Source organism: Oncorhynchus clarkii, chromosome 2, assembly GCF_045791955.1.
Source record: "Oncorhynchus clarkii lewisi isolate Uvic-CL-2024 chromosome 2, UVic_Ocla_1.0, whole genome shotgun sequence".
Taxonomy (NCBI): domain Eukaryota; kingdom Metazoa; phylum Chordata; class Actinopteri; order Salmoniformes; family Salmonidae; genus Oncorhynchus; species Oncorhynchus clarkii.
Genome location: NC_092148.1, coordinates 28,233,452 through 28,259,526, shown reverse-complemented (window position 1 = coordinate 28,259,526; position 26,075 = coordinate 28,233,452). Strand labels below are relative to the sequence as shown.

General features: G+C 42.1%; 2 protein-coding genes and 1 pseudogene across 4 annotated transcripts; all 3 read right to left on the bottom strand.

Annotated features, from left to right (window-relative positions):
- Positions 1–1,568, bottom strand: LOC139380718 (ly6 domain containing, pigment cell). The gene is made up of 3 exons (XM_071123675.1): positions 860–1,568; positions 414–533; positions 1–269 (listed from the first exon to the last, which is right to left on the bottom strand). The coding sequence occupies exons 1-3, from the start codon at positions 909–911 to the stop codon at positions 64–66; spliced, it is 378 nt and encodes a 125-aa protein (XP_070979776.1). The 5' UTR covers positions 912–1,568; the 3' UTR covers positions 1–63.
- Positions 1,569–1,694: 126 nt separating this feature from the next.
- On the bottom strand, positions 1,695–4,390 carry LOC139377105 (tektin-like protein 1; annotated as a pseudogene).
- LOC139366032 (putative leucine-rich repeat-containing protein DDB_G0290503) lies at positions 3,997–26,075 on the bottom strand. Of its 3 annotated transcripts, XR_011626717.1 has the most exons (12): positions 26,020–26,075; positions 24,725–24,951; positions 23,614–24,617; positions 23,070–23,222; positions 21,514–21,591; positions 17,581–17,697; positions 16,648–16,797; positions 16,273–16,440; positions 10,159–10,350; positions 9,718–9,909; positions 4,268–4,471; positions 3,997–4,085 (listed from the first exon to the last, which is right to left on the bottom strand). XR_011626717.1 is itself a non-coding variant. In XM_071103115.1 (11 exons), the coding sequence occupies exons 2-11, from the start codon at positions 24,894–24,896 to the stop codon at positions 9,507–9,509; spliced, it is 2,331 nt and encodes a 776-aa protein (XP_070959216.1). In that variant the 5' UTR covers positions 24,897–24,951; positions 26,020–26,075; the 3' UTR covers positions 8,573–9,506. The 3 variants fall into 3 exon arrangements, 2 of the variants coding, with proteins under 2 accessions (XP_070959216.1, XP_070959224.1); XM_071103115.1 differs by lacking the exons at positions 3,997–4,085; positions 4,268–4,471 and adding an exon at positions 8,573–9,611; XM_071103123.1 differs by lacking the exons at positions 3,997–4,085; positions 4,268–4,471; positions 26,020–26,075 and adding exons at positions 8,573–9,611; positions 25,214–25,676.

Sequence of the window (26,075 nt, the reverse complement as noted above, 5' to 3'; positions counted from 1 at the left end):
AATGTGGTCATGTTTTCCTTATGAATTTAGCAACAGTAGCATTATCTTTAAAAGGTGGGTAAATCACAGTGAGAGTGTGAATGAGAGGAGAGCGAGAGCAGAGCCAGTCCAGTAGAGGGCAGAGGGGGCTGCAGCTCCATTACACAGGTGGGTGGAACAGCATTCATTGGTAAAGGTGAAGTTGAGGCCCATGGCGTACTTCTCACCAGTCAGGCCACACAGGGCGGAGAGGACACAGCTCTTCTCATACAGTGTCACACTGAACTCTCCTGTAGATTAAAGGTGTTTTATGACCGAGTTAGCGTTACATTAATGGTGTAATTTGTACACACTCAATCACAAACGTGCGGGCACACACACACACACACACACACACACACACACACAATGTATGTAACTTAAGGAGCTCTCACCGCGCTTCCCCACAGCTTTGCTGGACAGACATTGCTGACCTGGAGGACACTTCTGAGGGAACTTGATACAGTCCAGTGGGGAGATGGCAGGGAAGACACAGGTGAAGCAAAACAGAGGAACTGAAAGAGAAATATATTGATTACACTAAGAAGAAAGTAAAACTAAAGTTTGGCGCAGGGACTGAAGGATAGTAGAGATTTTTAATAGGTAATATTGCCAGTGAAGATTATGAAGAAGCTGAAGTCTTATGATGGACAGTTGAGGGAAATGGGTGGGAGGGACTTAAACAATGCTGTTAATGTAATAACAAGTCAATGTACAAAGCTAAACACCAATTTAAGCAATTAGCTTTTCCCATAAACACACATGCATGCACACACAAACACAGTATATGATACATTGCAATATAAGCATTCCCTTTCTAACTCCTTTCTCTTCCACTTACCCACAGATGGTACCAGACACAGTAAAATCAGATGGCATAGAAGCTGCGACATCACTTGTTTTTTTGTCTCTCTCTCCAAACAGGCAATATCCTGTTTTCCCTTTGATTTGACTGCTTTCCCAGCTCCTCACGACCTTTCTGTCTTCTCCTTATCTAGTTAGTCTAGATAAATGATCATCTAAAAAACAATTACTTGTTGCAACCTTCTCTTATCCAGTAAAATGTGTTGATATCGTCCTTTCTGGGGATGCGTCTGTACAAACTTATGGTATTATGCCAGTGCTTTTAGTCTTCCCTCTCTTCATGCATCGTCTGCACAGATCTGAAGATCGCCTCTCGTTTTTCCTTGAATCTACCTTAAATATCTCCAAACATCTCCCCACCCCAACACATCTGATTCAATTAGGACATTAGCCGCCCAGTGATAAGACTGAAGTCACTCCTCCGCCACAGCTGATTGTGAAGTTTGCACTGGAGTCTGCATAAACACTCAAGTAGAAACAAACTATCTGAGTATTCAGTTAAATAGTGTGTATTGCAAGGAAGATACACAAGTATATTGCTGGTATCTACAGTACTGCTTTGCCGTGTATCGAGGGCCTTTATACAGTGATCCTGTAACCACTCAATAAAGAAGAGTCTTATTGAATCATCCCTTATTTCTTAATGAAACACATGAAGTTTAGAGGGAGGACTGTCAAGTGACTTGCAGTCTTATGACTCGGACTGAAGAGGAGGGGGGGCGATGGAGACTGGACTTTATAACGGTATACATTTATTCAGAGGTGAAGTTGAACATACACAGTACACGGTTTGTGATTCTAATGCAGTCAATGCTGAACATATTCAATATATATTATAGATGCCAACCTGTACAAAATGGCAGTATGACAAGGAGATCAAGTACAGGCGAATGAAACCCATGCACATTTATGCTCTAAGGAACTCCCATACAATAAGCAATGGGTCTGAGTTTGCAGAGAAATACTGTTTATGTTTATTTCAAGTACACGTTAATGGTGTAATGCAGAAATGTGGTTAATTGAGAGTTGGGATGCCACACATGACTAGGTTAAACATACCTTCCTAATCATCTTGTTTAAATGGTCCCTTTTCAGCACATTGGTCCCTCTTTCACTTCATATCCAGGATAAAACACACACATACCGTTTGTATACAACTATAGATAGGGGCTCTTCTCTTTCCTTGATTCCTCTCATCTACTTCTCAAAATGCATTGGAGGAGAAGATCAGAGGGGAGGAACCTTTTATCTTTCTTCTCCTCCAATGCATTTTTGAGAAGGAACCAAGGAGAGAGGAAACAATGAAGAAAGATGAATTGAGTCATGCACTACATAATGAGTTTAGTACAACCCCTGTTGGAGGAAAGTGGGCATTGCTCGTCTTTCGACCAGCTGCCGCCGCAGCCTGACCACGGCAGAGTCCACCTGCTCTGCGGCCCTCTTGCTGTGCAGGTTGTCCACCCGCTCCAGACATGTGCCCTGTAGCCTGAAGAGCTCCTCTTTAGAGGACAGCAGGCAGCGTCTCAACACAGAACTACCCTGAGAGAAAAACACAGGACTCAGAGGGCTGAATTCTAACATGAGAACAAGCACTTAACTCGACAATTGCATAAATCATGCATTGATGTCAATGGAAGACTTGCACAGAAATTTGAGTCTACTACAGTAAAATGGCCAAGTACATAATATAAGAGAAAGAGTGTCAATCATGTTCGGTTTTAGAGGAAGACCATTGGTTACCTGTATGAGATGAGCAGCCTCAGGTAACTGGGTCCCAGGGTGTCTGTGGTAAACGTTTACTATAGGCCTGTTCAGTTTCTCTCTGGAAAGCATATCCCGCTGTACTCAGGGCCCTGGAAAACACATAACATAAGAAGTTAGGGGTGGAGTAGTGAAGTCACCCACTACAACATTATTACACCAACATTAGTGGCTCTTTCTTGACCAAATAAGCACAGATACAGACACCATCTCCAATGCACACTCTTATCCATGACAAAGCCTACAGATGGTTCCACTCACATACTGACCAGTGCTCTGTCATGGCTGTGATGAATGCAGTTCAGCTGCCTCGGTTTGCGGAAAATGGCCAGCCTGGAGGCTGCGGACGTAATTGTGAGATTTTGCTGTGTGAGAGAATGAGAGTTTTACTATTTTGACTTTTAAATGTTAAATACTATCGTATGTCCCATGCTGCACCTTCAGAGTGACTGTCTCAGCTATGTTCTTCACCAGAGCTTCACTGACAGTACCGTGGGCAGCTTTTTGCCTTGTGATGGCATTGCCAATCATCTGCCTGATGTTCTCTCGTAGCAGCTGTGATTGGTTCACAGCCAGAGTGGTAGACTCCAGAATCTACTTACATTCTGAGAGAAGGGAAAGATGTGGGTAATTCTTTAATTTTACAGACCTGTTTCAGCTGATATTTGCCTAGTATCCGCTAAGAGTGTATAGTAGAAATGGGCAATTTGTGGGACTAAAAAGCCTACAGCTGCTGGTTTAAATAAATCCCAAATAAATAAATGAATGGCTATTATGTAACTACACTGTCACCATGTCGTGTTTAAGACAAAAACTAGGTGAATCACTGACAAAACAAAGTGTAACCACAATTGGCACTATATGGGACAAGGTGACGTCAATGCAGTGCCGTAAACTGTGTTACATTAGTACAGTAGGCTATTGACATAACACCTGGAGTGAAGGGGCCAATAGGCTCTGGTAGTTGTATGAGGCCTTGGGAGGGAGTTCCCTGTCTCCCTGCAGAGAGAGGGAGAGTGAGAGAGGTAGAAGCTCCAGAACACACGCTCTCTCACTGGCACAGTCCAACAGCTGCCTACTGCACTGACTTAGGGTCTATACATGGCAAGAGAGAGAGAAATAAGGGCTTTTTTAATTATTTTATTTTTTTACATGTATATCAATAGCAAATCAAGGGACATCTTGACAACTTTCTTGAATAGGCATTAGCATAACTCTAGGCACCTGTATCCATTGAAAACCATAAAAAGAGAGAAAGCACCCAATCACATTTATTTTATAAAGTACATTAGCATTTGTCGTAATCTTTTACAGTAACCCGGCCTCTAGCAGTTAGATGTCATCACCCGTAGTGTGCTCCTCGGAGTGCTCTCCATCTCCTGTTTCAGCTCAGTGAGTTCTCTCTTTTCACACTCCAGCAAATGGTCTGCTCCGTCTCTGCCCTGGAAACAAAACAATCATCTGAAGTGCTTTTTCCTCATAGCCATACAGTAGATTAGAATACATAGGCCTAATGTAGTCCAACAAAGCAATACTGGGCAGAATAACTTGGGGTCAGGTGGAAATATGAAATGAACTCAATAGAAATTCAGTTGTGACACACGCAAACACACACTGAACTCACAGTCTCAGTAGTAGCTGGTATTATTGTCCTCCCTCCACACTCTTCTTGTTGATCAGCATTTCATACCTCAGGCTCCTCAGCATCCTCTCCAAGAGCCCCCTCTCCCTTTCCAGTTGAATGCATTCCTGTGCCACCTGGCTAGCTTGTATCTCGCCCTCCACTTCGCATGTACTCCCCTGCTACCCCAACACTGGCCTCTGCACACTGCTCTCGGAAGCAAGGAGGGGGAAACGGGACCACAAATGTGGTGGTGGTAGAATATGGGAACTAAACATGACATGCGAGAGAATGACATTCAAGTCTACAGATATACATTGTTGTAACTAAATTTCATTTATGTTATTGCATTATTTTGCAAAACAGCAAATACCGCCAATATACATTTTATTTAGGCTAAAGCATTTACAGTTGAAGTCGGAAGTTTACATACACCTTAGCCAAATACATTTCAACTCAGTTTTTCACAATTCCTGACATTTAATCCTAGTAAAAATTCCCTGTCTTAGGTCAGTTAGGATCACCACTTTATTTTAAGAATGTGAAATGTCAGAATAATAGTAGAGAGAATGATTTATTTCAGCTTTTATTTCTTTCATCACATTCCCAGTGGGTCAGAAGTTTACATACACTCAATTAGTATTTGGTAGCATTGCCTTTAAATGGTTTAACTTGGGTCAAACATTTCAGGTAGCCTTCCACAAGCTTTCCTACAATAAGTTGGGTGAATTTTGGCCCATTCCTCCTGACAGAGCTGGTGTAACAGAGTCAGGTTTGAAGGCCTCCTTGCTCGCACATGCTTTTTCAGTTCTGCCCACAAATTTTCTATAGGATTGATGTCAGGGCTTTATGATGGCCACTCCAATACCTTGACTTTGTTGTCCTTAAGCCATTTTGCCACAACTTTGGAAGTATGCTTGGTGTCATTGCCCATTTGGAAGACCCATTTGTGACCAAGCTTTAACTTCCTGACTGATGTCTTGAGATGTTGCTTCAATATATGCACATAATTTTCCTTCTGCATGATGCCATCTATTTTGTGAAGTACACCAGTCCCTACTGCAGCAAAGCACCCCCACAACATGATGCTGCCACCCCCGTGCTTCACAGTTGGGATGGTGTTCTTCAGCTTGTAAGCTCCCCCTTTTTCCTCCACACAGAACAATGGCCAAACAGTTCTAGTTTTTTTTTTACATCAGAACAGAGGACATTTCTCCAAAAAGTACAATCTTTGTCCCCATGTGCAGTTTCAGACCATAGTCTGGCTTTTTTATGGCGGTTTTGGAGCAGTGGCTTCTTCCTTGCTGAGCGGCCTTTCAGGTTAAGTCGAAATAGGACTCGTTTTACTGTGGATATAGAAACTTTTGTACCTGTTTCCTCCAGCATCTTCACAAAGTCATTTACTGTTGGTCTGGGATTGATTTGCACTTTTCACACCAAAGTACGTTCATCTCTAGGAGACCGAACCCGTCTCCTTCCTGAGCGCTATGACGGCTGCGTGGTCCCATGGTGTTTATATTTGCGTACTATTGTTTGTACAGATGAACGTGGTACCTTCAGGAGTTTGGAAATTGCTCCCAAGGATGAACCAGACTTGTGGAGGTCTGCAATTTTTTTTTCTGAGGTCTTGGCTGATTTCCCCATGATGTCAAGCAAAGAAGCACTGTGTTTGAAGGTAGGCCTTGAAATACATCCACAGGTACACCTCCAATTGACTCAAATTATGTCAATTAGCCTATCAGAAGCTTCTAAAGCTGTGGCATAATGTTCTGGAATTTTCCAAGCTGTTTAAAGGCACAGTCAACTTCGTTTTTGTAAGCTTCTGACCCACTGGAATTGTGATACAGTGAAATAATCTGTCTGTAAACAATTGTTGGAAAATTACTTGTCATGCACAAAGTAGATGTCCAAACCGACTTGCCAAAACTATAGTTTGTTAACAAGAAATGTGTGGAGAGGTTGAAAAACGAGTTTCAATGACTCCAACCTAAGTGTATGTAAACTTCCAACTTTAACTGTATAGCCAACAAGATTGAACAGTGCACATTCCTTCACTATTAATTTAATTCATCATAACTTTAAAATATTAAACTCTCACAATTTTCCCTGTGGTTTTGAGATCTGAGTTTATTCTTACACAAAGCATCATGAGCACCACCACTTCAATTGTGTCTGTGCGCCTCGGGGGTAACCTCAGCGGCGCTACTGCTGCGCGCACGTCTGACAGACCCTGACCGTCCTGCGTCGGTTTGCCACACCAAGTGTTCTGCTCGTCGCATAGAGTGCACCATATCATCTCACCAGACTGCGGTCCTATCGCCACAGAGAAGAGGGGAACTGACTGAACAGACATTTATTTACTTAAGGCTCTTTTTTTTACATTTAAACTCAGCAAAAAAAATAAAGTCCTCTCACTGTCAACTGCTTTCATTAAATATTTGTATAAAACATAAGATTTAACAACTGAGACAAACTGAACAAGTTCCACAGACATGTGACTAACATAGTTGGAATAATGTGTCCCTGAACAAAGGGGGAGGGGGGGATCAAAATCAAAAGTAACAGTCAGTATCTGGGGTGGCCACCAGCTGCATTAAGCACTGCAGTGCATCTCCTCCTCATGGACTGCACCATATTTGCCAGTTCTTGCTGTGAGATGTTACCCCACTCTTCCACCAAGCCACCTGCGAGTTCCCAGACATTTCTGGGGGGAATGGCCCTAGCCCTCACCCTCCGATCCAACAGGTCCCAGACGTGCTCAATGGGATTGAGATCCGTGCTCTTCGCTGGCCATGGCAGAGCACTAACATTCCTGTCTTGCAGGAAATTATGCACAGAACGAGCAGTATGGCTGGTGGCATTGTCATGCTGGAGGGTCATGTCAGGATGAGCCTGCAGGAAGGGTACCACATGAGGGAGTAGGATGTCTTCCCTGTAACGTACAGCATTGAGATTGCCTGCAATGACAAGCTCAGTCCGATAATGCTGCGACACACCGCCCCAGACCATGACGGACCCTCCACCTCCAAATTGATCCCACTCCAGAGTACAGGCCTTGTTGTAACACTCGTTCCTTCGACGATAAACGCAAATCCGACCATCACCCCTGGTGAGACAACCGCGACTCGTCAGTGAAGAACACTTTTTGCCAGTCCTGTCTGGTCCAGCGACGGTGGGTTTGTGCCCATAGGCGACGTTGTTGCCGGTGATGTCTGGTGAGGACCTGCTTTACAACAGGCTTACAAGCCCTCAGTCCAGCCTCTCCCAGCCTATTGCAGACAGTCTGAGCACTGATGGAGGGATTGTGCGTTCCTGGTGTAACTCTGGCAGTTATTGTTGCCATCCTGTACCTGTCCCACAGGTGTGATGTTCAGATGTACCGATCCTGTGCAGGTGTTGTTACACATGGTCTGCCACTGTGAGGACGATCAGCTGTCCGTCCTGTAGCACTGTCTTAGGCATCTCAGTACAGACATTGCAATGTATTGCCCTGGCCACATCTGCATTCTCATGCCTCCCTTGCAGCATGCCTAAGGCATGTTCACGCAGATGAGCAGGATCCCTGGGCATCTTTCTTTTGGTGTTTTTCAGAGTCAGTAGGCCTATTTAATGTCATAAGTTTTCATAACTGTGACTTTAATTGCCTACCGTCTGTAAGCTGTTAGTGTCTTAACGACCGTTCCACAGGTGCATGTTCATTAATTGTTTATAGTTCATTGAACAAGCATGGGAAACTGTTTAAACCGTTTAAAATGAAGATCTGTGAAGTTATTTGGATTTTAATGAATTATCTTTGAAAGACAGGGTCCTGAAAAAGGGACGTTTCTTTTGTATTTATTAATTACCAGGTCTCTTTAGATTAGGTTACTAAATGAACAAGTTCACCTCAACCTCCGAGGGTCAAAAACTAGTGTTGAAATATTATCTCCAAAACAACAGTTCCCAGGTAACCAGAAACCATGGTCCTGCTTGTGATTGGACAAGAGTTCAGTCAGTTGTGGGGTTGACTGAGGTCATGTTGAGATGGGATCCAGCTTTTGTCAAACTTACGCCCCCCAAAATATTTATTGCTAACACTAACTGCCACGTTAATTATCCTAACCTGCTGCGTAAGTTCTCCTAAACCGCCTACAAAAAGTACTTTCTGACAAATGCTGGATCCCTTCTAGCCATGACCGTTTACTGGGGATCATATTCCAAGTGTGAAGTACAGAGCAAAAGAGACACCCGCGGGTCATGAAAGTCCCTTTGATCATCCATGACATAAGCAGCAAAGTACATGCAATGAAAACAGACTAGATTCAATCATTTCGATCATGTAGAGTTGTATTTCTCAATCTCACAAAGACTTAAAAAAATTAAAACATGGCAGACATAAAATTAAACCTTTTCCCAAAAATAAATGTATCAAATCATTCTGTAGTAAAATTAAACCTGCCAAAAAGTACCAAAATATTTTGGGGTAAAAAATGTAAACCCCTTTATGACAATCACAATACCAAGCAGAATGATGTAGCTAATTTGTAAAGAAATTGGCAGTGTGAACAGAAATAGCCCATTCCGACAAAAAGACACAGGGGGAAAAAAATACAATCACAGAACTTACAGTATGACACCAATAAAGAAAGCTCTTGGGAAACTGCGACATCAAACTGTCCAGATTCAACACAATAATAATCCCCCTTCTGATAGCACTATGCCCTGAAGGACACATTAACAAATCTCATCATACATTTCCCCATGTCCCATTCTACTAGTTAATAAATGTCTGACATGGACCAAAGTGTATTTTGAATAAGCATAAATAGAACTCTCGGGAAATGAAATTATTTGAACTGTCTGTATTGATACATTTCATTGACAGAGTACTACCATTTAAGCAAAATATTTCAAAATATACTTTGGTCCATGTCAGACATTAACTACTAGCATACTTCATCAATATGAATATACAAATATGAATGATGCCAAAACGGAGTAATAACATCACTATTGACAAATATCCAGTCAAGAGTTTTGTAAAGGCCATAAATTGTTTTAACAGAAAAACCAAGGCTTGCCTGCCAAGGCAAGATGCAACTAGTGCAAAACACAACCTTTTCAATGGGCCTACATACAATTGTGATTAGTAGTAAACTACCTTTGTAGAAAATGTTGGTTCATGCAACTCATCTATATAAAATGTGCATTGTACCTTCATGGTTCTATGTTTTTTGCTCTTTCACTATCTTGTTTGTCTCTTTCATAATGTGTGTTTGACAGCAATCATGGGTTCAAATTTGTTCAGCAGGTTCTGTTGAAGTTCTTTGAGTAGATGATCCCGTTCTTCGGAATCCAGGAGAACTTGCTAAATAAAACAAGTTTACAAATCAAAATTGTCAGTTAATTTGGTCCGACCTTTAGTGCTTTTCTAAAGTCATGTATGGGCATACCTCGCTCATGTATAGACATACCTCAATGAGTTTGTCTCTCTTCTCCAGGCTCTCCCTCAATTTCCTCTCCTCCCTCTCTTTGTCATCCATTTCACTCCGCCAGGCTCGCTGTGCCTCCTTGTTCTCCTTCCCGCTCTCCCTCAGGTCGTTGAGTGTGTCGTTGAGTTGCTTTGACAGCGAAGACACCGTCTGACTATGATTCTGCTGTTGCTCCTTGAGAAGGCAGGGAAAAGATGGGAAGAGAGGAAAGGTATAGGTTCAAATGAACAAACTATATTATAGGCTTGGTATTTTAGATACCTCACTGAAGATGACCTGAATTGTGTAAAAGACAATGGAAGACACAGCACATCTCAGTATATAGAGGGAGCCTCTTACTATTCTTACATGGCTTCCCCTTCACTGATATGAAAGACAGGGATTGGTGAAAGCATCCACTCTCCCATCCTCGTTTGTACTCACCTGCACTATACCCTGATAGTCCTGCAGGGCGGTGGTGAGCTTGGAGAACTCCCGGCACATGGCGGCGCTGTGCTCCTCTCTGTCCTGTAACCAGGCTATCACTAGGCTCTCCTTCTCCTTCAGCTGAGAGGCCAGAGCCCCCTCAGCCCCGCCTCCTGACACCCCTTGGCTAATCACAGAGTCAGACAGTGCCTGGGGGGAAAGAGCTACATGTAGAATTTTTGCATTGTAATTTCAAAAAAAGTCCATATAATAGCTGCAGTAGTAGTGGAATGATAGTGTTTCACAATATTTTGGGCCAATACAAAAATCGCATCCTAAAATGCAGACCTATTTGACAACAAAAGCGTACGTCGCTAATTCTCTATGATTTTGCTATACAACATTCCTGTAGATTGTTCTAAAACTATTATTTGGTTAACAGTAAAAGCCTATATATTATGTTGATTCCCACTTTAAAAGTATCTGCCTGTCCCTGTTTCGCAGTCTGCTGCTGTGTGAGTGAGCCGCTCACTAACTCTCCCCACATTGTGCAAGGACAAATGGAACAATACAGAAATTTCACATTTGGAGCAACTTTGACATTTGGAGAAACGTGGATAAACGTCAGAATCTGATGTCAAAATTGGTAAAACTGAGATCTTGTTGTACAATGAACAAAAATGGGGCCTTTAATTGGAGACAATTAAAGGCCACACTAAAATGTGCAGTTGTCACAACACAATGCCACAGATGTCTCAAGTTGAGGGAGTGTGCAACTGGCATGCTGACTACACCAGAACTGTTGCCAGAGAATTTAATATTAATTTCTCTACCATAAGCCGCCTCTATCGTTTTAGGGGATTTTGCAGTACGTCCAACTGGCCTCACAACCGCACAGCACCTGTTTGGCGACGTGTTGGCGAGCGGTTTGCTAATGTCAACATTGTGAACACAGTGCCCCATGGTGGCGGTGGGGTTATGGTATGGGCAGGAATAAGCTATGGACAATAAACACAACTGCATTTTATCGATGGCAAATTGAATGCACAGAGATATTGTGATGAGATCCTGAGGGCCATTGTCGTGCCATTTATCTGCCGCCATCACCACATATTTCAACATGATACCGCCCGGGCTCAGGTCACAAGGATCTGTACACAATTCCTGGAAGCAGCAAATGTCTAATTTCTTCAATGGCCTGTGTACTCACTAGACATGTCACCCATTGAGCATGTTTGGGATGCTCTGGATTAACATGTACAACAGCGTGTTCCAGTTCCCGCCAATATCCAGCAACTTCGCACAGCCATTGAAGAGGAGTGGGACAACATTCCACAGGCCACAATAAACAGCCTGGTCAGCTCTATGCATAGGAGATGTCACTGCATGAGGTAAATGGTGGTCACACTAGATACAGACCTTTTCTGATCCACGCCCCTACCTTTTTTAAAAAGGCATTTGTATTCCCAGTCATGTGAAATCCATAGATTAAGCCTAATGAATTTATTAATCTTTGAAATTGCTGCATTTATATTTTTGTTGAGTATACATAAAATAGCAGAGGCCCATCAATTAGCCCACATGGCTATATAGCAACAATATCATATTTAGAGTTAGCAGTCTAGCTAAGTGTTTTGAGTTCCGACTTCAACAGGTAGTGAATAATATAGCCTATAGGCCAATATGTTGGCAAAAAATATATAACTCGGCCAAAAAATAAACGTCCCTTTTTCAGGACCCGGTCTTAATAATTTGTAAAAATCCAAATAACTTCACAGATCTTCATTGTAAACAGTTTAAACACTTTTTCCCATGCTTGTTCAAAGAACCATAAACAATTAATGAACATGCACCTGTGGAACGGTCGTTAAGACACTAAGAGCTTACAGACGGTAGGCAATTAAGGTCACAGTTATGAAAACTTAGGACACTAAAGAGACCTTTCTACTGACTCTGAAAAGCACCAAACGAAAGATGCCCAGGGTCCCTGCTCACCTGCGTGAACGTGCCTTAGGCATGCTGCAAGGAGGCATGAGGACTGCAGTTATGGCCAGGGCAATAAATTGCAATGTCTGTACTGTGAGACGCCTAAGACAGCGCTACAGGGAGACAGGACGGGCAGCTGATCGTCCTCACAGTGGCAGACCACGTGTAACAACACCTGCACAGGATCGGTACATCCAAACATCACACCTGCGGGACAGGTAAAGGATGGCAACAATAACTGCCAAAGTTACACCAGGAACGCACAACCCCTCCATCAGTGCTCAGACTGTCTGCAATAGGCTGGGAGAGGCTGGACTGAGGGCTCGTAGGCCTGTTGTAAGGCAGGTCCTCACCAGACATCAACAACTTTGCGTATGGGCACAAACCCACCGTCACTGGACCAGACAGGACTGGCAAAAAGTGTTCTTCACTGACGAGTCGCGGTTGTCTCACCAGGGGTGATGTTCGGATTTGCGTTTATCGTCAAAGGAATGAGTGTTACAACCAGGCAACATGTCAGTCACATGTCTGTGGAACTTGTTCAGTTTGTCTCAGTTGTTGAATCTTATGTTTATACAAATATTTACACATGTTAAGTTGATGAAAATAAATGCAGTTGACCGTGAGATATAGATAGATATACATTACCAGTCAAAAGTTGACATACCTACAATGTTTTTTCTTTATTTTTACTATTTCTACATTGTTGAATAATCATGTAGTAACCAAAAAAGTGAAACAAATCAAGATTCTTCAAAGTAGCCACCCTTTGCCTTGATGACATGTTTGCACACGCTTGGCATTCTCTCAAACAGCTCCATGAGCAAGTCACCTGGAATGCTTTTCAATTAACAGGTGTGCCCTGTTAAAATATCATTTGTGGGATTTCTTTCCTTCTTAATGCATTTGAGCCAATCAGGTGTGTTGTGACAACATAGGGGTGGTATACAGAAGATAGCCCTATTTGGCAAAAGACCAAGTCCATATTATGTCAAGAACAACTCAAATAAGCAAAGAGAAACTACAGTCCATCATTACTTTAAGACATGAAGGTCAGTCATTGTGGAACATTTCAAGAACTTTTAAAGTTTCTTCAAGTACAGTCGCAAAAACCATAAAGTGGTATGATGAAACTGGCTCTTATGAAGACCCAGAGTTACCTCTGCTGCAGAGGATACGTTCATTAGAGTTACCAGCCTCAGAAATGCAGCCTAAATTAATGCTTCACAGAGTTCAAGTAACAGACATCTCAACATCAAATGTTCAGAGGAGACTACTTGAAATCAGGCCTTCATGGTTGAATTGCTACAAAGAAACCACTACTAAAGGACACCAATAACTTGCTTGGTCCAAGAAACGAGCAATGGACATTAGACTGGTGGAAATATGTCCTTTGGTCTGACGAGTCCAAATGGGAGATTTTTTGGTTCCAACCACCGTGTCTTTGTGAGATGCAGAGAAGGTGAACGGATGATCTCCACATGTGTGTGGTTCCCACCATGAAGCATGGTGGTGTAATGGTGTGGGGGTGTTTGCTGGTGACACTGACAGTGATTTATTTGGAATCCAGGGAACATTTTACCAGCATGGCTACCACAGCATTCTGCAGTGATACGCCATCACATCTGGTTCACGTTTAATGGGACTATCATTTGTTTTTCAACAGGACAATGACCAAACACACCTTCAGGCTGTGAAAGGGCTATTTGACCAAGGAGAGTGATGGAGTGTTGCATCAGATGATCTGGCCTCCACAATCACCGGACCTCAACCCAATTGAGATGGTTAGGGATGAGTTGGACCGCAGAGTGAAGGAAAAGCAGTGGGAACTCCTTCAAGACTGTTGGAAAAGCATTCCAGGTAAAGCTGGTTGAGAGAATACCAAGAGTGTGCAAAGCAGTCAAGGAAAAGGGTGACTACCTTGCAGAATATACAATATATTGTGATTTGTTTAACACTTATTTGGGTACTACATGATTCCATATGTGTTATGTCATAGTTTTGATGTCTTCACTATTATTCTGCAATGTAGAAAATAGTAAAAAAATGAAATCCTGGATTGAGTAAGTGTGTCCAAACTTTTGACTGGTACTGTAGATGCACAAAGAGCCAAAAATAAATCTGATAATTCTGGATCCTATTTTGATGGATTTCACATCAATTTATCAATCATGCATTCCCTGGATATGTTAGATAAATAGCTTACTTTTGAAATATTAGTCTACCATTCTACTCAGTTGACTTACATGGCACTGTCAAAATGTGTCAAGAGTCCTGACGCTAATGCAAAGTAACTGTCCATTAAAACTGTTTTATTGTTGTAGCAACATTCCCTCTAATTTTTTGGGGCACGGTAACTTGAACTTCGTGCAACTTCTGGCGCGCGTCTACAGTGAACACAGGCTGTACCCTTACAGTGTTAGACAGTAGCCAATAGGCTATTGTGGCTATTTCAGCATAATGTTGGCCTATTAACAAAACAGTATGAATCCCATAACATTTTCACATGGAAATAGCTTATGATTTCAATGATATAGACTACAGTAGCCTTTATGTGGTGTTCAATGCAAGCCTACATTGCATAAGACTTCTAAAACATTATGAAGGGCTTGACATTAATTAATGATTTTTTTTTTACCGGGTCTGTAACATGGGCCAAATAAATGACTGTAAATTGCATTTTATTGTGTTGTATGATGCAAGAAACCACTTTAGAAAATAAAATGTATTATTATTACCACGCAGAGAATTAGACCATGTAGGCTACCCCTCTATTGGCTTATTTGCATATTCAAGCCCGTCTCAAAAAACAACACCCCTTTAGATTAAATCTTTTTTACCAAGACAGCTTGAAATGTAGCCTACATGTTTTGTGTTCTTGTAGGAAGCACTAACTCCCCATTGCTGACCTATACTTATCTAGAACTGGGCTAATAACTTGCTAACTAGCAAAGAATATCAACAAATGTGCAGATGCAGGGCTCTGCAGTCTGATCTGAACTGAAAAGCTCAAGACCGCTGATGGGCTACACCCTCTAATAGAATTCTACTCTGTTGCACTCTGTCTACAACGAAATCAGACTCAATTTTGCAAAGTCCGATTTGTTTTCATTTGTTGCATTGAAAAGGGGCTGATATGTTGATTCGATCACAGAAAAAAAGCGTTGATCTATATAGTGCAAACTAAAGGGGAGAACTCGGTGAAGTTCAATCTCTTGTGTCTCTGTGTGGCTGCACACACGCGCAGCTTAGAGGGAACATTGCATTGTAATCTATTTATTGTTATCAAGCTAAATAGTTATTCATCTCAATGTGACTTTGTCCATATTGCCCAGCTCTAGTACCTACTCCGCCAAAATATTTATTGCCGATTTATCACATTTACAAAAAAACAATTTTTTAACATATCGTGATATGGATTTTTATCCATATTGCCCAGCTCTAGAAACTGCACCCCTCCTCTCTAACATCGGTATCAATAAAAGGCGTGGTCATCTCCTACTCAAGCACAAGGAACAACGGCAAACGTAGAAATCGCCCTGTCATTTCCTAGTTGCATAAAATCTACACCCTTAAAACTATTTCAGTTTATGTGAGAAAACATGCACTGAATAGTGTAGGGAATCATTGTACCATCTAAATCGCAGTGAAATATCTCTGACTGCTTGAAGTTGGTGGACGAAACTGAACGTAAAATAGCCTCCATCATGGTCCATGCTACCCGGGATCCTTGGATGTCGGATAGCACTAACCTCTCCACCGTATTGCAGGGAAATGAAGGGCGTGGGAGTGGAAAAGAGTTGTTTTAAAAAATAAAATAAAAAGAGTTGTCGTAATTCACCTTGCTTCCACATGGGTGAGAATGAACATGTAGCACCTTTAACTTGAATAACAGAGGTCAGTGCATGCAGCACTGGTTACTGAACCTGATACAAACAATTGTGGGCACACTAAAAAGAGATATATCTGGAATCAATTCTATTTAGATCAGGAATGGTCAAACGAATAGATAATCAAATCAATCAAAACACCATCTTTCAAGACATCTGGGTCTGTATTCGCAAAGCGTCTCAGAGTAGGAGTCCCACAGCACACCTAATTTAATTCAACCTATAGAGACACTGTAGGTTGAGGTGATCCCCTCACCTGCATGTCTTTCTGAGAGCTCTCTAGTGCCTCCTTCAGGCAGAGGAGAAGTGACTCTTTCTCCTGTAGGACTGCTGTGAGGGCCTGGTCCCGCTGTCTCCACACTTCCCTCTCCTTCTGCACCTCCCGCTGCACTCGCTCCTTCCCAACCAGCTCCACTCTCAGTTCCTGGGGGTTAGAAGAAAAACAGGGAGAAACGACTAGTAACACCTTTGACTGAATGACTATAGTGTATCCAGCACAATGTTAACTTTGTTAATGAATTTGAGTTAATACATCTAAGTGAAAGAGCGTGAGGGTGTGTGTGTTCTACAGCAGCTGCCGTACACTGGTAGCACAGCAATTGCACGTGTGTGCTTTCAACATTAGACTCACATTGATGATGTCCTGGTTACATTGGAGCACAGCGTTGAGTGTGGAGAGGTCTTTCTCCCGGTCTCTCCCAGCCTTCTTCAGTGCCTCCAGCTCGCTCTCCATCCTCTTCTCCCTCTCACTCACCTCAGAGAGCAGAGCCTCCAGGGCTAGCTAATGAAGTGGTAGAACACAAGACATCAGCAAAATAACCTTGTACAGAAATGTTCTATATCCCATACTATACAACAGGTGGGTCTAATCCTGAATGCTGATTGGATAAAACCGGATTCCAGCCGGTGTCTATTCCACAAGTTGCCACCGGCTAAATCTATGACGTTAAAATGCCTATTTACTCTGTTCCATCTGACTGCGCAATCCACTGTCATCAGCCCAGTCAAGCAATTTATGAACTTGATTTCCACAATTAAAAGTGTCTAGACATTCTCAGATTTCTTTTAGACTAACATTTTGCTGTGTTGTTGGCTAGCTCCTGACAAGTGTGCACATTTTCTATGCCAAGCGAAATCGCACCTCATAAGCTCATTGTTTTGTATGTATCAAAATAAATGTCACTAGAAAACAGCAGAAACAAATGCAAATACTTTGCTGTTATTCTGGCTGCACTTTTTAACGCGACTAAGTTAGCCGTAGTTGGCTAGCTAGCAAGCAAGGGATAAGAACGTTGCCAGCCAGTATGGCAATGGAACATTTAGAACGAAGGACTGGGTCGCGTCTAGATACAGAACAAACGTAGTCTCGGGCCCAACAACACCCATACCAATATCCTCCAAACGCCAGCTTCTCTGGCATTATCACTTAAGTAATGTCATATTTAAAAAGGAAATATTCACACATTTTATTGTCCATGCTTTGACAGTCTACACAAGTTTATTTGGAGTTAAAAGATTTGATTGTAAACCAGCCTATTCAAATGGGATCGATCTTAGCCCTCACCTTATTGTCGGAGAGAGTTTGTTTCAGATTGTCAGTGAGGGCCTGTGTTAGTCTGTCAGCCACGTCTGTCCCTGTCCCCACCTCAACACACATCTTCCTGATCAGACACATGCACTCCTGAGACAGACAGGAAGACAGGAAATTAACGTCTGATCATGGAATAACACATGGCTTGTCCCAGAGATGGCATCAGAAAAGGACTTGATGTGGTAAGGAAAGAAAATACATTTAAATGACATCAATTACACCAGAATACAAAAACTGCATTTAAACAAATGTCTCAATGATAAATATTGCGACAGTGATAGTTAAGGGTTTGCCACAAATTATCAATTTGGGTTGATAATTGGATTTCTTGATTATTGTTATTATTTTATTTTTTATGGATTATTTGTGTACCTGCTTGACATTTTACTGCATTGTTAGGAGCTAGTAATATAAGCATGTAATTGCACCCGCTATAACATGTGCTAAACTGTATACACGGCCAATAAATGTGACAAAAATACACAGAGCCGGTCAAAACGTTTGAACACACCTACTCATTCAAGGGTTTTTGTTTATTTTGACCATGTTCTACATTGTAGAGTAATAGTGAAGACATCAAAACTATGAAATAACATATGGAATCATGTAGTAACCAAAAAAGTGTTACACAAATCAAAATACATTTTATATTTGAGGTTCTTCAAAGTAGCCACCCTTTGCCTTGATGACAACGTTGCACACTCAACCAGCTTCATGAGGTAGCCACCTGGAATTATTTTCCAAAAGTCTTGAAGTTTAGTACATATGCTGAGAACTTGTTGGTTGCTTTTCCTTCTCCTTCACTCTGTGGGCCAACTCATCCCTAACCACCTGAATTGGGTTTAAGTCAGGTGATTGTGGATGCAGCACTCCATCACTCTCCTTCTTGGTCAAATACCTCTTACACAGCCTGGAGGTGTTTTGGCTCATTGTCCCGTTGAAAAACAAAATTATTGTCCCACTAAGCACAAACCAGATGGGATGGAGTATTGCTGCAGAATGCTGTGGTAGCCATGCTGGTTAAGAGTGCCTTGAATTCTAAATAAATCACAGACAGTGTCACCAGCAAAGCTCCCCCACACCACCTCCTCCATACTTCACAGTGGGAACCACACACAGTGGTGTAAAAACTTAAGTAAAAAATTATTTCAAGTACTACTTGAAATTGGGGTATCTGTACTTTATTGATGTTCTTGACAATTTTACTTCACTACATTCCTAAAGAAAATGTTACTTTTTACGCCATATATTTTCCCTAACAACCCAAAGTGCTCGTTAAATTTCAATGCTTAGCAGGATAGGAAATTGTGAATTCATGCACTTATCAAGATAAAATGTGGCCATCCTTACTGCCTATGGTCTAGTGGACTGACTAAACACAAATGCATATTTTGTAAAAGTCTGAGTGTTGGGAGTGTGCCCCTGGCTATCTGTAAATTTGCTTACTATAAGGAATTTTAAATTATTTATACTTTTACTTTTGATACTTTAGTATATTTTAGCAATAACATACTTTTTGAAACTTAAGTACAGTTGAAGTCAGAAGTTTAAATACACTTAGGTTGGAGTCATTAAAACTCGTTTTTCAACCACTCCACACATTTCTCGTTAACAAACTATAGTTTTGGCAAGTCGGTTAGGACATCTACTTTGTGCATGACACAAGTCATTTTTCCAACAATTGTTTACAGAGAGATTATTTCACTGTATCACAATTCCAGTGGGTCAGAAGTTTACATACACTAAGTTGACTGTGTCTTTAAACAGCTTGGAAAGTTCCAGAAAATTATGTCATGGCTTTAGAAGCCTCTGATAGGCTAATTGACATCATTTGAGTCAATTGGAGGTGTACCTGTGGATGTATTTCAAGGCCTACCTTCAAACTCAGTGACTCTTTGCTTGACATCATGGGAAAATCAAAAATCAGCCAAGACCTCAGAAAAAAATTGTACACCTCCACAAGTCGTTCATCCTTGGGAGCAATTTCCAAATGCCTGAAGGTACCACGTTCATCTGTACAAACAATAGTAAGCAAGTATAAACACCATGGAACCACGTAGCCGTATACCGCTCAGGAAGGAGACACATTCTGTCTCCTAGAGATGAACATACTTTGGTGCAAAAAGTGCAAATCAATCCCAGAACAACAGCAAATGACCTTGTGAAGAAGCTGGAGGAAACAGGTACAAAAGTATCTATATCCATAGTAAAACAAGTCCTATATCGACATAACCTGAAAGGCCGCTCAGCAAGGAAGAAGCCACTGCTCCAAAACAGCCATAAAAAAGCCAGACTACGGTTTGCAACTGCACATGGGGACAAAGATGGTACTTTTTGGAGAATCCTCTGGTTCTCTGGTCTGATGAAATAAAAAATAGAACTGTTTGGCCATAATGACCATCGTTCTGTTTGGAGGAAAAAGGGGGAGGCTTGCAAGCTGTAGAATCTCATCCCAACCGTGAAGCACGGGGTGCAGCATCATGTTGTGGGAATGCTTTGCTGCATGAGCGACTGGTGCACTTCACAAAATAGATTCCATCATGAGGAAATTTATGTGGATATATTCAAGCAACATCTCAAAACATCAGTCAGAAAGTTAACGCTTGGTCGCAAATGGGTCTTCCAAATGGACAATGACCCAAAGCATACCTCCAAAGTTGTTGCAAAATGGCTTAAGACAAGGATTTTTTTTCTAGGATTAAATGTCAGGAATTGTGAGGGGAAAAAAGGAGTTTAAATGTATTTGGCTGAGGTCTATGTAAAATTCGACTTAAACTGTATATTTAAAACCAAATATTTTTTGGCTTTAACTCTAGTACAATTTTACTGGGTAACATTCACGAGTAACTTTCTATTAAGGTATCTATACTTTTACTCAAGTATGACAATTGCAGCTCACAACGACACAGCGGTTGGAACCAAAATTCTCAAATATGGACTCATCAGTCCAAAGGACAGATTTGCACCAGTCAAATATCAATTGCCCGTGTTTCTTGGCCCAGGCAAGTCTTTGTATTATTAATGTCCATTAGTATTGGTTTCTTTGCAGCAATTCGACCATGAAGGCCTGATTTACACAGTCCCCTCTGAACAGTTGATGTTGAGATGTGTCTTACTCGAACTCTGAAGCATTAATTTGGACTGCAATCTGAGGTGCAGCTAATTTCCTATTTCTGAGGGTGGTAATTCTAATGAATTTATCCTCTGCAGCAGAGGTAACTCTGGGTCTTCCTTTCCTGTGGCGGTCCTCATGAGAGCCAGTTTCATCATAACGCTTGATGGTTTTTGTGACTGCACTTGAAGAAACTTAAAGTTCTTGAAATTTAACAAGGCACACCTATTAATTTAAATGCATTCCAGGTGACTACACCATAAAGCTGGTTGAGAGGATTCCAAGAGTGTACTGAAGTGTACTGACACCATGAAGCTGTCATCAAGGCAAAGGATGGCTACACTTTTTTTGGTTACTACATGATTCCATATGTGTTACTTCATAGTTTTGATGTCTTCACTACTATTTAACAATGTAGAAAATAGTAAAACTAACTAAAAACCCTGGAATGAGTAGGTGTGTTCAAACTTTTGACTGGTACTGTATATTAAACCGATTTGATTTATCCATTTGGCTAACAGTCAGTATATGTTAAGCTGAGGAAGTTTGCTCACCCATACAAACTTCAATAGAGTTAGACGTTTTGTTTGGGTTTTGTGATGAAAATGGATTCCTATCTGCTAAAATCACTACATCTTAAGTTATGTCTGGGAGTTTAAGAGCTTGGGGTGTCTATGTTGTGATGGTAACATTCCACTAGCTCAGCCACTGTCTCATTCGTGAGTGAAGTGGATCCCTGTGTTTTAGGCATGACTGCATTGTCTCCCCTCATAGAATCAGTATGAATCACTCACCCGGATAACTCTATCTCTGCTGAGCAACGAATGCCCCAAACTCTGCAGTAGCAAGTTTCCCCCGTCCTTCTGCGGAAACTGAAAAAGCCATAATCACAACATACACAGGACTTAGATGAAGGATGTTAAGTAAACACGGGGTTGGCATTGTTGCAGCGATAGAAGAGCAGACTAGCCTGGTACTAGATCAGTGTGTGTTTTCTTTCAAACTGATGACAATGACCACAGGCATTGCAAAGACAGCACAAACATATCTGGGACCAGGCTAGAGCAGCAGACCTGTCCATTTTGAAGCCAGTGTCTTGTGGGTGATATATACCACTATAATACAGTTGATGCTTTCATAGAATGCAGGCAATCAGTTTGCATTATTGTAATAAATTTAGAACATATAGTATAAGCCTATAAATTTGCCCCGCAAGTGCCAAGTGTAAAAGCTCCCCACCACAAAAGCTTGATATACTGTGAAACCTCACACAGAGCACACAAATAATCCCAATGATTGACATATTTGAATTTTTCTAGGATTGGGTAGAGCTAATGCCAGATTCCAGGCAAATTAAAATATTTCCTTGTGTAGAGCTTTCTGTGGTGCTCTTAATCGGCAAAGCTCTTCGTGGATTTACAGCTCCCATTCCCAGACTGAACTTGCTAATAGGGCTTGCTAAAATATCCCAAAAACTGGAACTCAAGCTAGACCGGAATCTCAGACGCAAATCTCATGAAATGAGAATCAGTTTAGGTAAGATGCCTTAACAGCTGGGGGTGAGGCCTAGACATGCTAGATGCATAGATGCATGGTTGGATAACTTGAGTCTACTGGAAAGAGGTAAGGACAAGAGATGCCACTCAGCAGCTGAGTAGCATGTTAATGATCTCTTTATGAAAAGCCATCCTGAGCTGCAGGGCAAACTCCACTAGTTGGGGAAGATTCCAGGGAGATGTGTGTGTGCGTGGTTATATGAGTGCACCTGCATTAAGGAGACACCACCCCCCCAGTCCAGAAACCAAACCAAACTCTAACACACCCATCATTCCTTGCATAATGCTTTATTTGTGCTTAGTCAACACAAACGTGGCTTAAAGACATTGCTATCCAAGTGATTCTGTAGACGTGCGTACGCACGCAAGTACATGAAGAGGAAGCATGTTAGGGACACTATGTTCAGGCCATTATATTGCTGTGCACCAGCTGACGAGGCCTATACCTGTTTATCTTGTATAAAATGTCAACAGTCAATTACCATGACAGGGAGTGTCAACCTCAGTTGTACTTGTGTGTGTGCGCGCAACCAAATTATCATGACCCTTCAATTCCGCTCACCAATTTATACTGTTTTCTTTCTCAATTGAGTTACTATAAATACTATAGACCGGTTTCCCAGACACAGCCTAGTCCTAGTATAAAAAATATATATAAATGCTTTCATTGGAGAATCTCCATTGAGAATGCTTTTTAGTCCATGAGTAGGCTTCATTTGTGTCTAGGAATCCAGCTGAAAATGTCTAAACTCAGGGGGAATCAATGTCAAATCAATAAACTGCTCAGTGCTTACCTTAAGCCAATCCTCTGGTCCACTGACATTAGCTTCTGGTTTGGTTTTGGTCCCGTGTTTAAGCTCAGTTTCTAGGGTCTTGATGCGTGTCATGGCTTGATCAAGCTGTCCTCTCAACTGTCTGACTGCAAGGTGCACTCGGCCTGTATTACTCTGAAATGAAATAATAAAACGGCATTTTGTGAAAGACATAAGTTGTCACTTAATTCTGTTGAAGTCCTACTCCTGTATTTATAAGTAAGAGAATATTCAGTTGGACTTTTGCACTGGCTCCAGACATTAGATACTAGATGGCATATTACAGACCACTAAGTAAATATTTACACTCCGTGATAGACGGAGTGATCCACAGACCACAGGCAAGGCAACCAGTCGGAAAATCCTCATTTAGGGCAGAGATATTTTCCTGACCAGGGAAAGGGCCCATTTATAGGCTATGGGAATCCAAAGTGTTGTCGTCAGAAAAAAATCCTAGCCCTACTTATAATCACTTCCTATCATTATTTGGCATGCTGGATTTTGATAGAATATAAGAAAAACTCACTTCTCTGTGTAGTGGAATAAACTCGTCCCTCAATTCAGTCAGAACGTCATTTGTCTCTCCATCCACTTCCTCTCCTCCATTCTCCCACTCTCCAAAATTCAGCACCCTTGTTACCTCAGGGGAGGATGTCTCACCCACCTCTCCTGAATATCGCCCTTCCCTCTTACCCAAAACGGGAATCTTACTCCCCGAAGGTGAACTGACAGGCTTTCCTTCAATACCTTTCAACTCTCTGAGGACCAGGAGTGACAAATCATCTGGAAAATCAAATGGATCACGGCAACCCAGCGAGTCCAGCGATTGGATGGACTCAGTGCGAGAGGATGCTCGTAAGGAGAGAGCGGATCCAGTCAATGACGCTGGGCTAGAGCATAGCGACGGCACTCTCGACCAATGAAGAGGCATGCTCTGCGACTTATCCCGCGATAGAGCCAAGGGGGAAAAGGGTTGGAAGGGTAGGCGGCGGGGAACCCCACAAACTGACTCATAGGCGGAGTCGGACACCCTCAGAGAATCACATCCCTCACAATTTTTCCCCATCGTGCATCGTTTCCCCGTTCTCCTGAAGTATGGACACGCGTCCCATTTCTCAGACCAGCACTCATACTCTGACAGGGCCATGTTCTCCTTCAACATTTCAATGTAACCCTCTCGGTTTCCCATTCCCTCCCCATCCTCCTCACTGGTGCTGCTCCTCATCCGGAAATCCTGAGGGCATCGCTGGCGGTAAGCGCTGCGTACCCACTGCCTGACCTTGTCCCTCTCCTGGGTCAACTTCTGAAGCCTCTCAGAGGATAAGACCCTCACCCTGGAAATGACAGAGTCAAACTTGAAAACCCGCTCTAGAACTGAAACACATTTGCCACACAAGAACTCCCCCCGCCCACTGCCCCGTGGTACGGACTGGCCTAGTATGTGTGTCAGCACAGAGAGAAGGTCCATTGCTTTAGAAGGTGAGGAAAGGGATGAGAGAGAGACCATGGAGCCAAGAGACATGGTGCTACCTGCAAAGTGGGAAAAGAAAACATTAGAACAGACACACGTACACACACGCAGAGAAGTGCGCACACACACACACACGCAGAGAAGTGCGCACACACACACACCTCACCCCAGGGGCTGCTTTGAGAAGACTTGGAGAGACTTCCCCTGCCCAGCGAGTCTGATGGGATCTGAGGCTGACCATCTTTCTTGTTCTGACGCCCAAAGAGCCATCGCCGTTGGTTGCCGTGCAGGTCACCCCCACACACCAGACACTCCTCACCTTTGCCTCTGGAGGACATAGTAGACGGAGGGGCTAGAAAATCCCCTGATGTCCACAGAATGATCTTCAATATTCTGTTGGAATAAAGCAGAAAAGATTCTTCGCTGCAGCCTTAACTAAATGTATTCTAAACTTTTTGATCATAGTGTAGATAACGGTTTGATATCTAATCTTAGAATTACGTTCTGTATAATTGCATTTGCTGGCAGTGACATTCAAAATAGGTTTTTCCAAGTCAGAATTGGGTTTTCAAGAGCTGGCTTCACTTTTGGCCCACTTATATATTAAATATTATTATACTAGGCTGTTTAGCCTAATTCAGTTATCTGCTCTCACTAGTTTGCAGCGTAGAGCCTCGATTTTTGCTTTGCCTCAGTGCGCTTTAATATTATAATGTGGATGTTTTGTTCAACATGTTGGCTCTTTTAGCACAGAGCTGTGAGTGTTTACAGTTGCAACCCACAGCCGCCTGCCTACACGTCGACCTTGAACCACGCTGTCAGTACATTTCGCAAACTGTCAAAGCAACAAAAACAAGCCTCAAACTTTCACGATCTCCCCGCCATTCGTTTCACTGCTCGCTTGTACCTATGATTATGAACTTTAGACAACAGCAGCCTATTCTATTCCTATACAATTTCGAATATCTTACACCAGCAGCTGTCGTCTCTTTCTGTTGCCCGCGGTACACAACCTATAACCAAAACTAATGACCTGTCTATGCAGTCCTATTTTAAGAGGCGGAGGTGTGTAAATACATTTCATTCCGACAACGCGGAGTCCGTAACCACGAAAGTTCTAGACTGTGTTCACCGTCTGAATCAAGTTAAGCAGTATGACTTCACCAAATTAATTATCCTTCCTTTAAAGATTGCCAAAATCACATATTTGTTTTCTGTGCCTCCACTTTTAGACCATCTGCATGCATAAAGCGTTTGGATAAGTATGGTTTATCTTTCTCGGTCAATTAAATCTGGTTTCGCGCTCTGAACACGATAAAGTTGGGAAGTCTTGAACGCAAACATTAATCCCGGTGGCTTCCTCGGTGAAGTTAACCGGGTCCCATCTACATTTGAATGACTTTACCAATGACCACATAGTAAAAAAAGAAATACAATAATAATTTTTAAAAAGTGTCTTACAATGTCAACCAGGAACTCGAGAACACTGCAGTTGCATACACCGGAAAGGAGCTGTG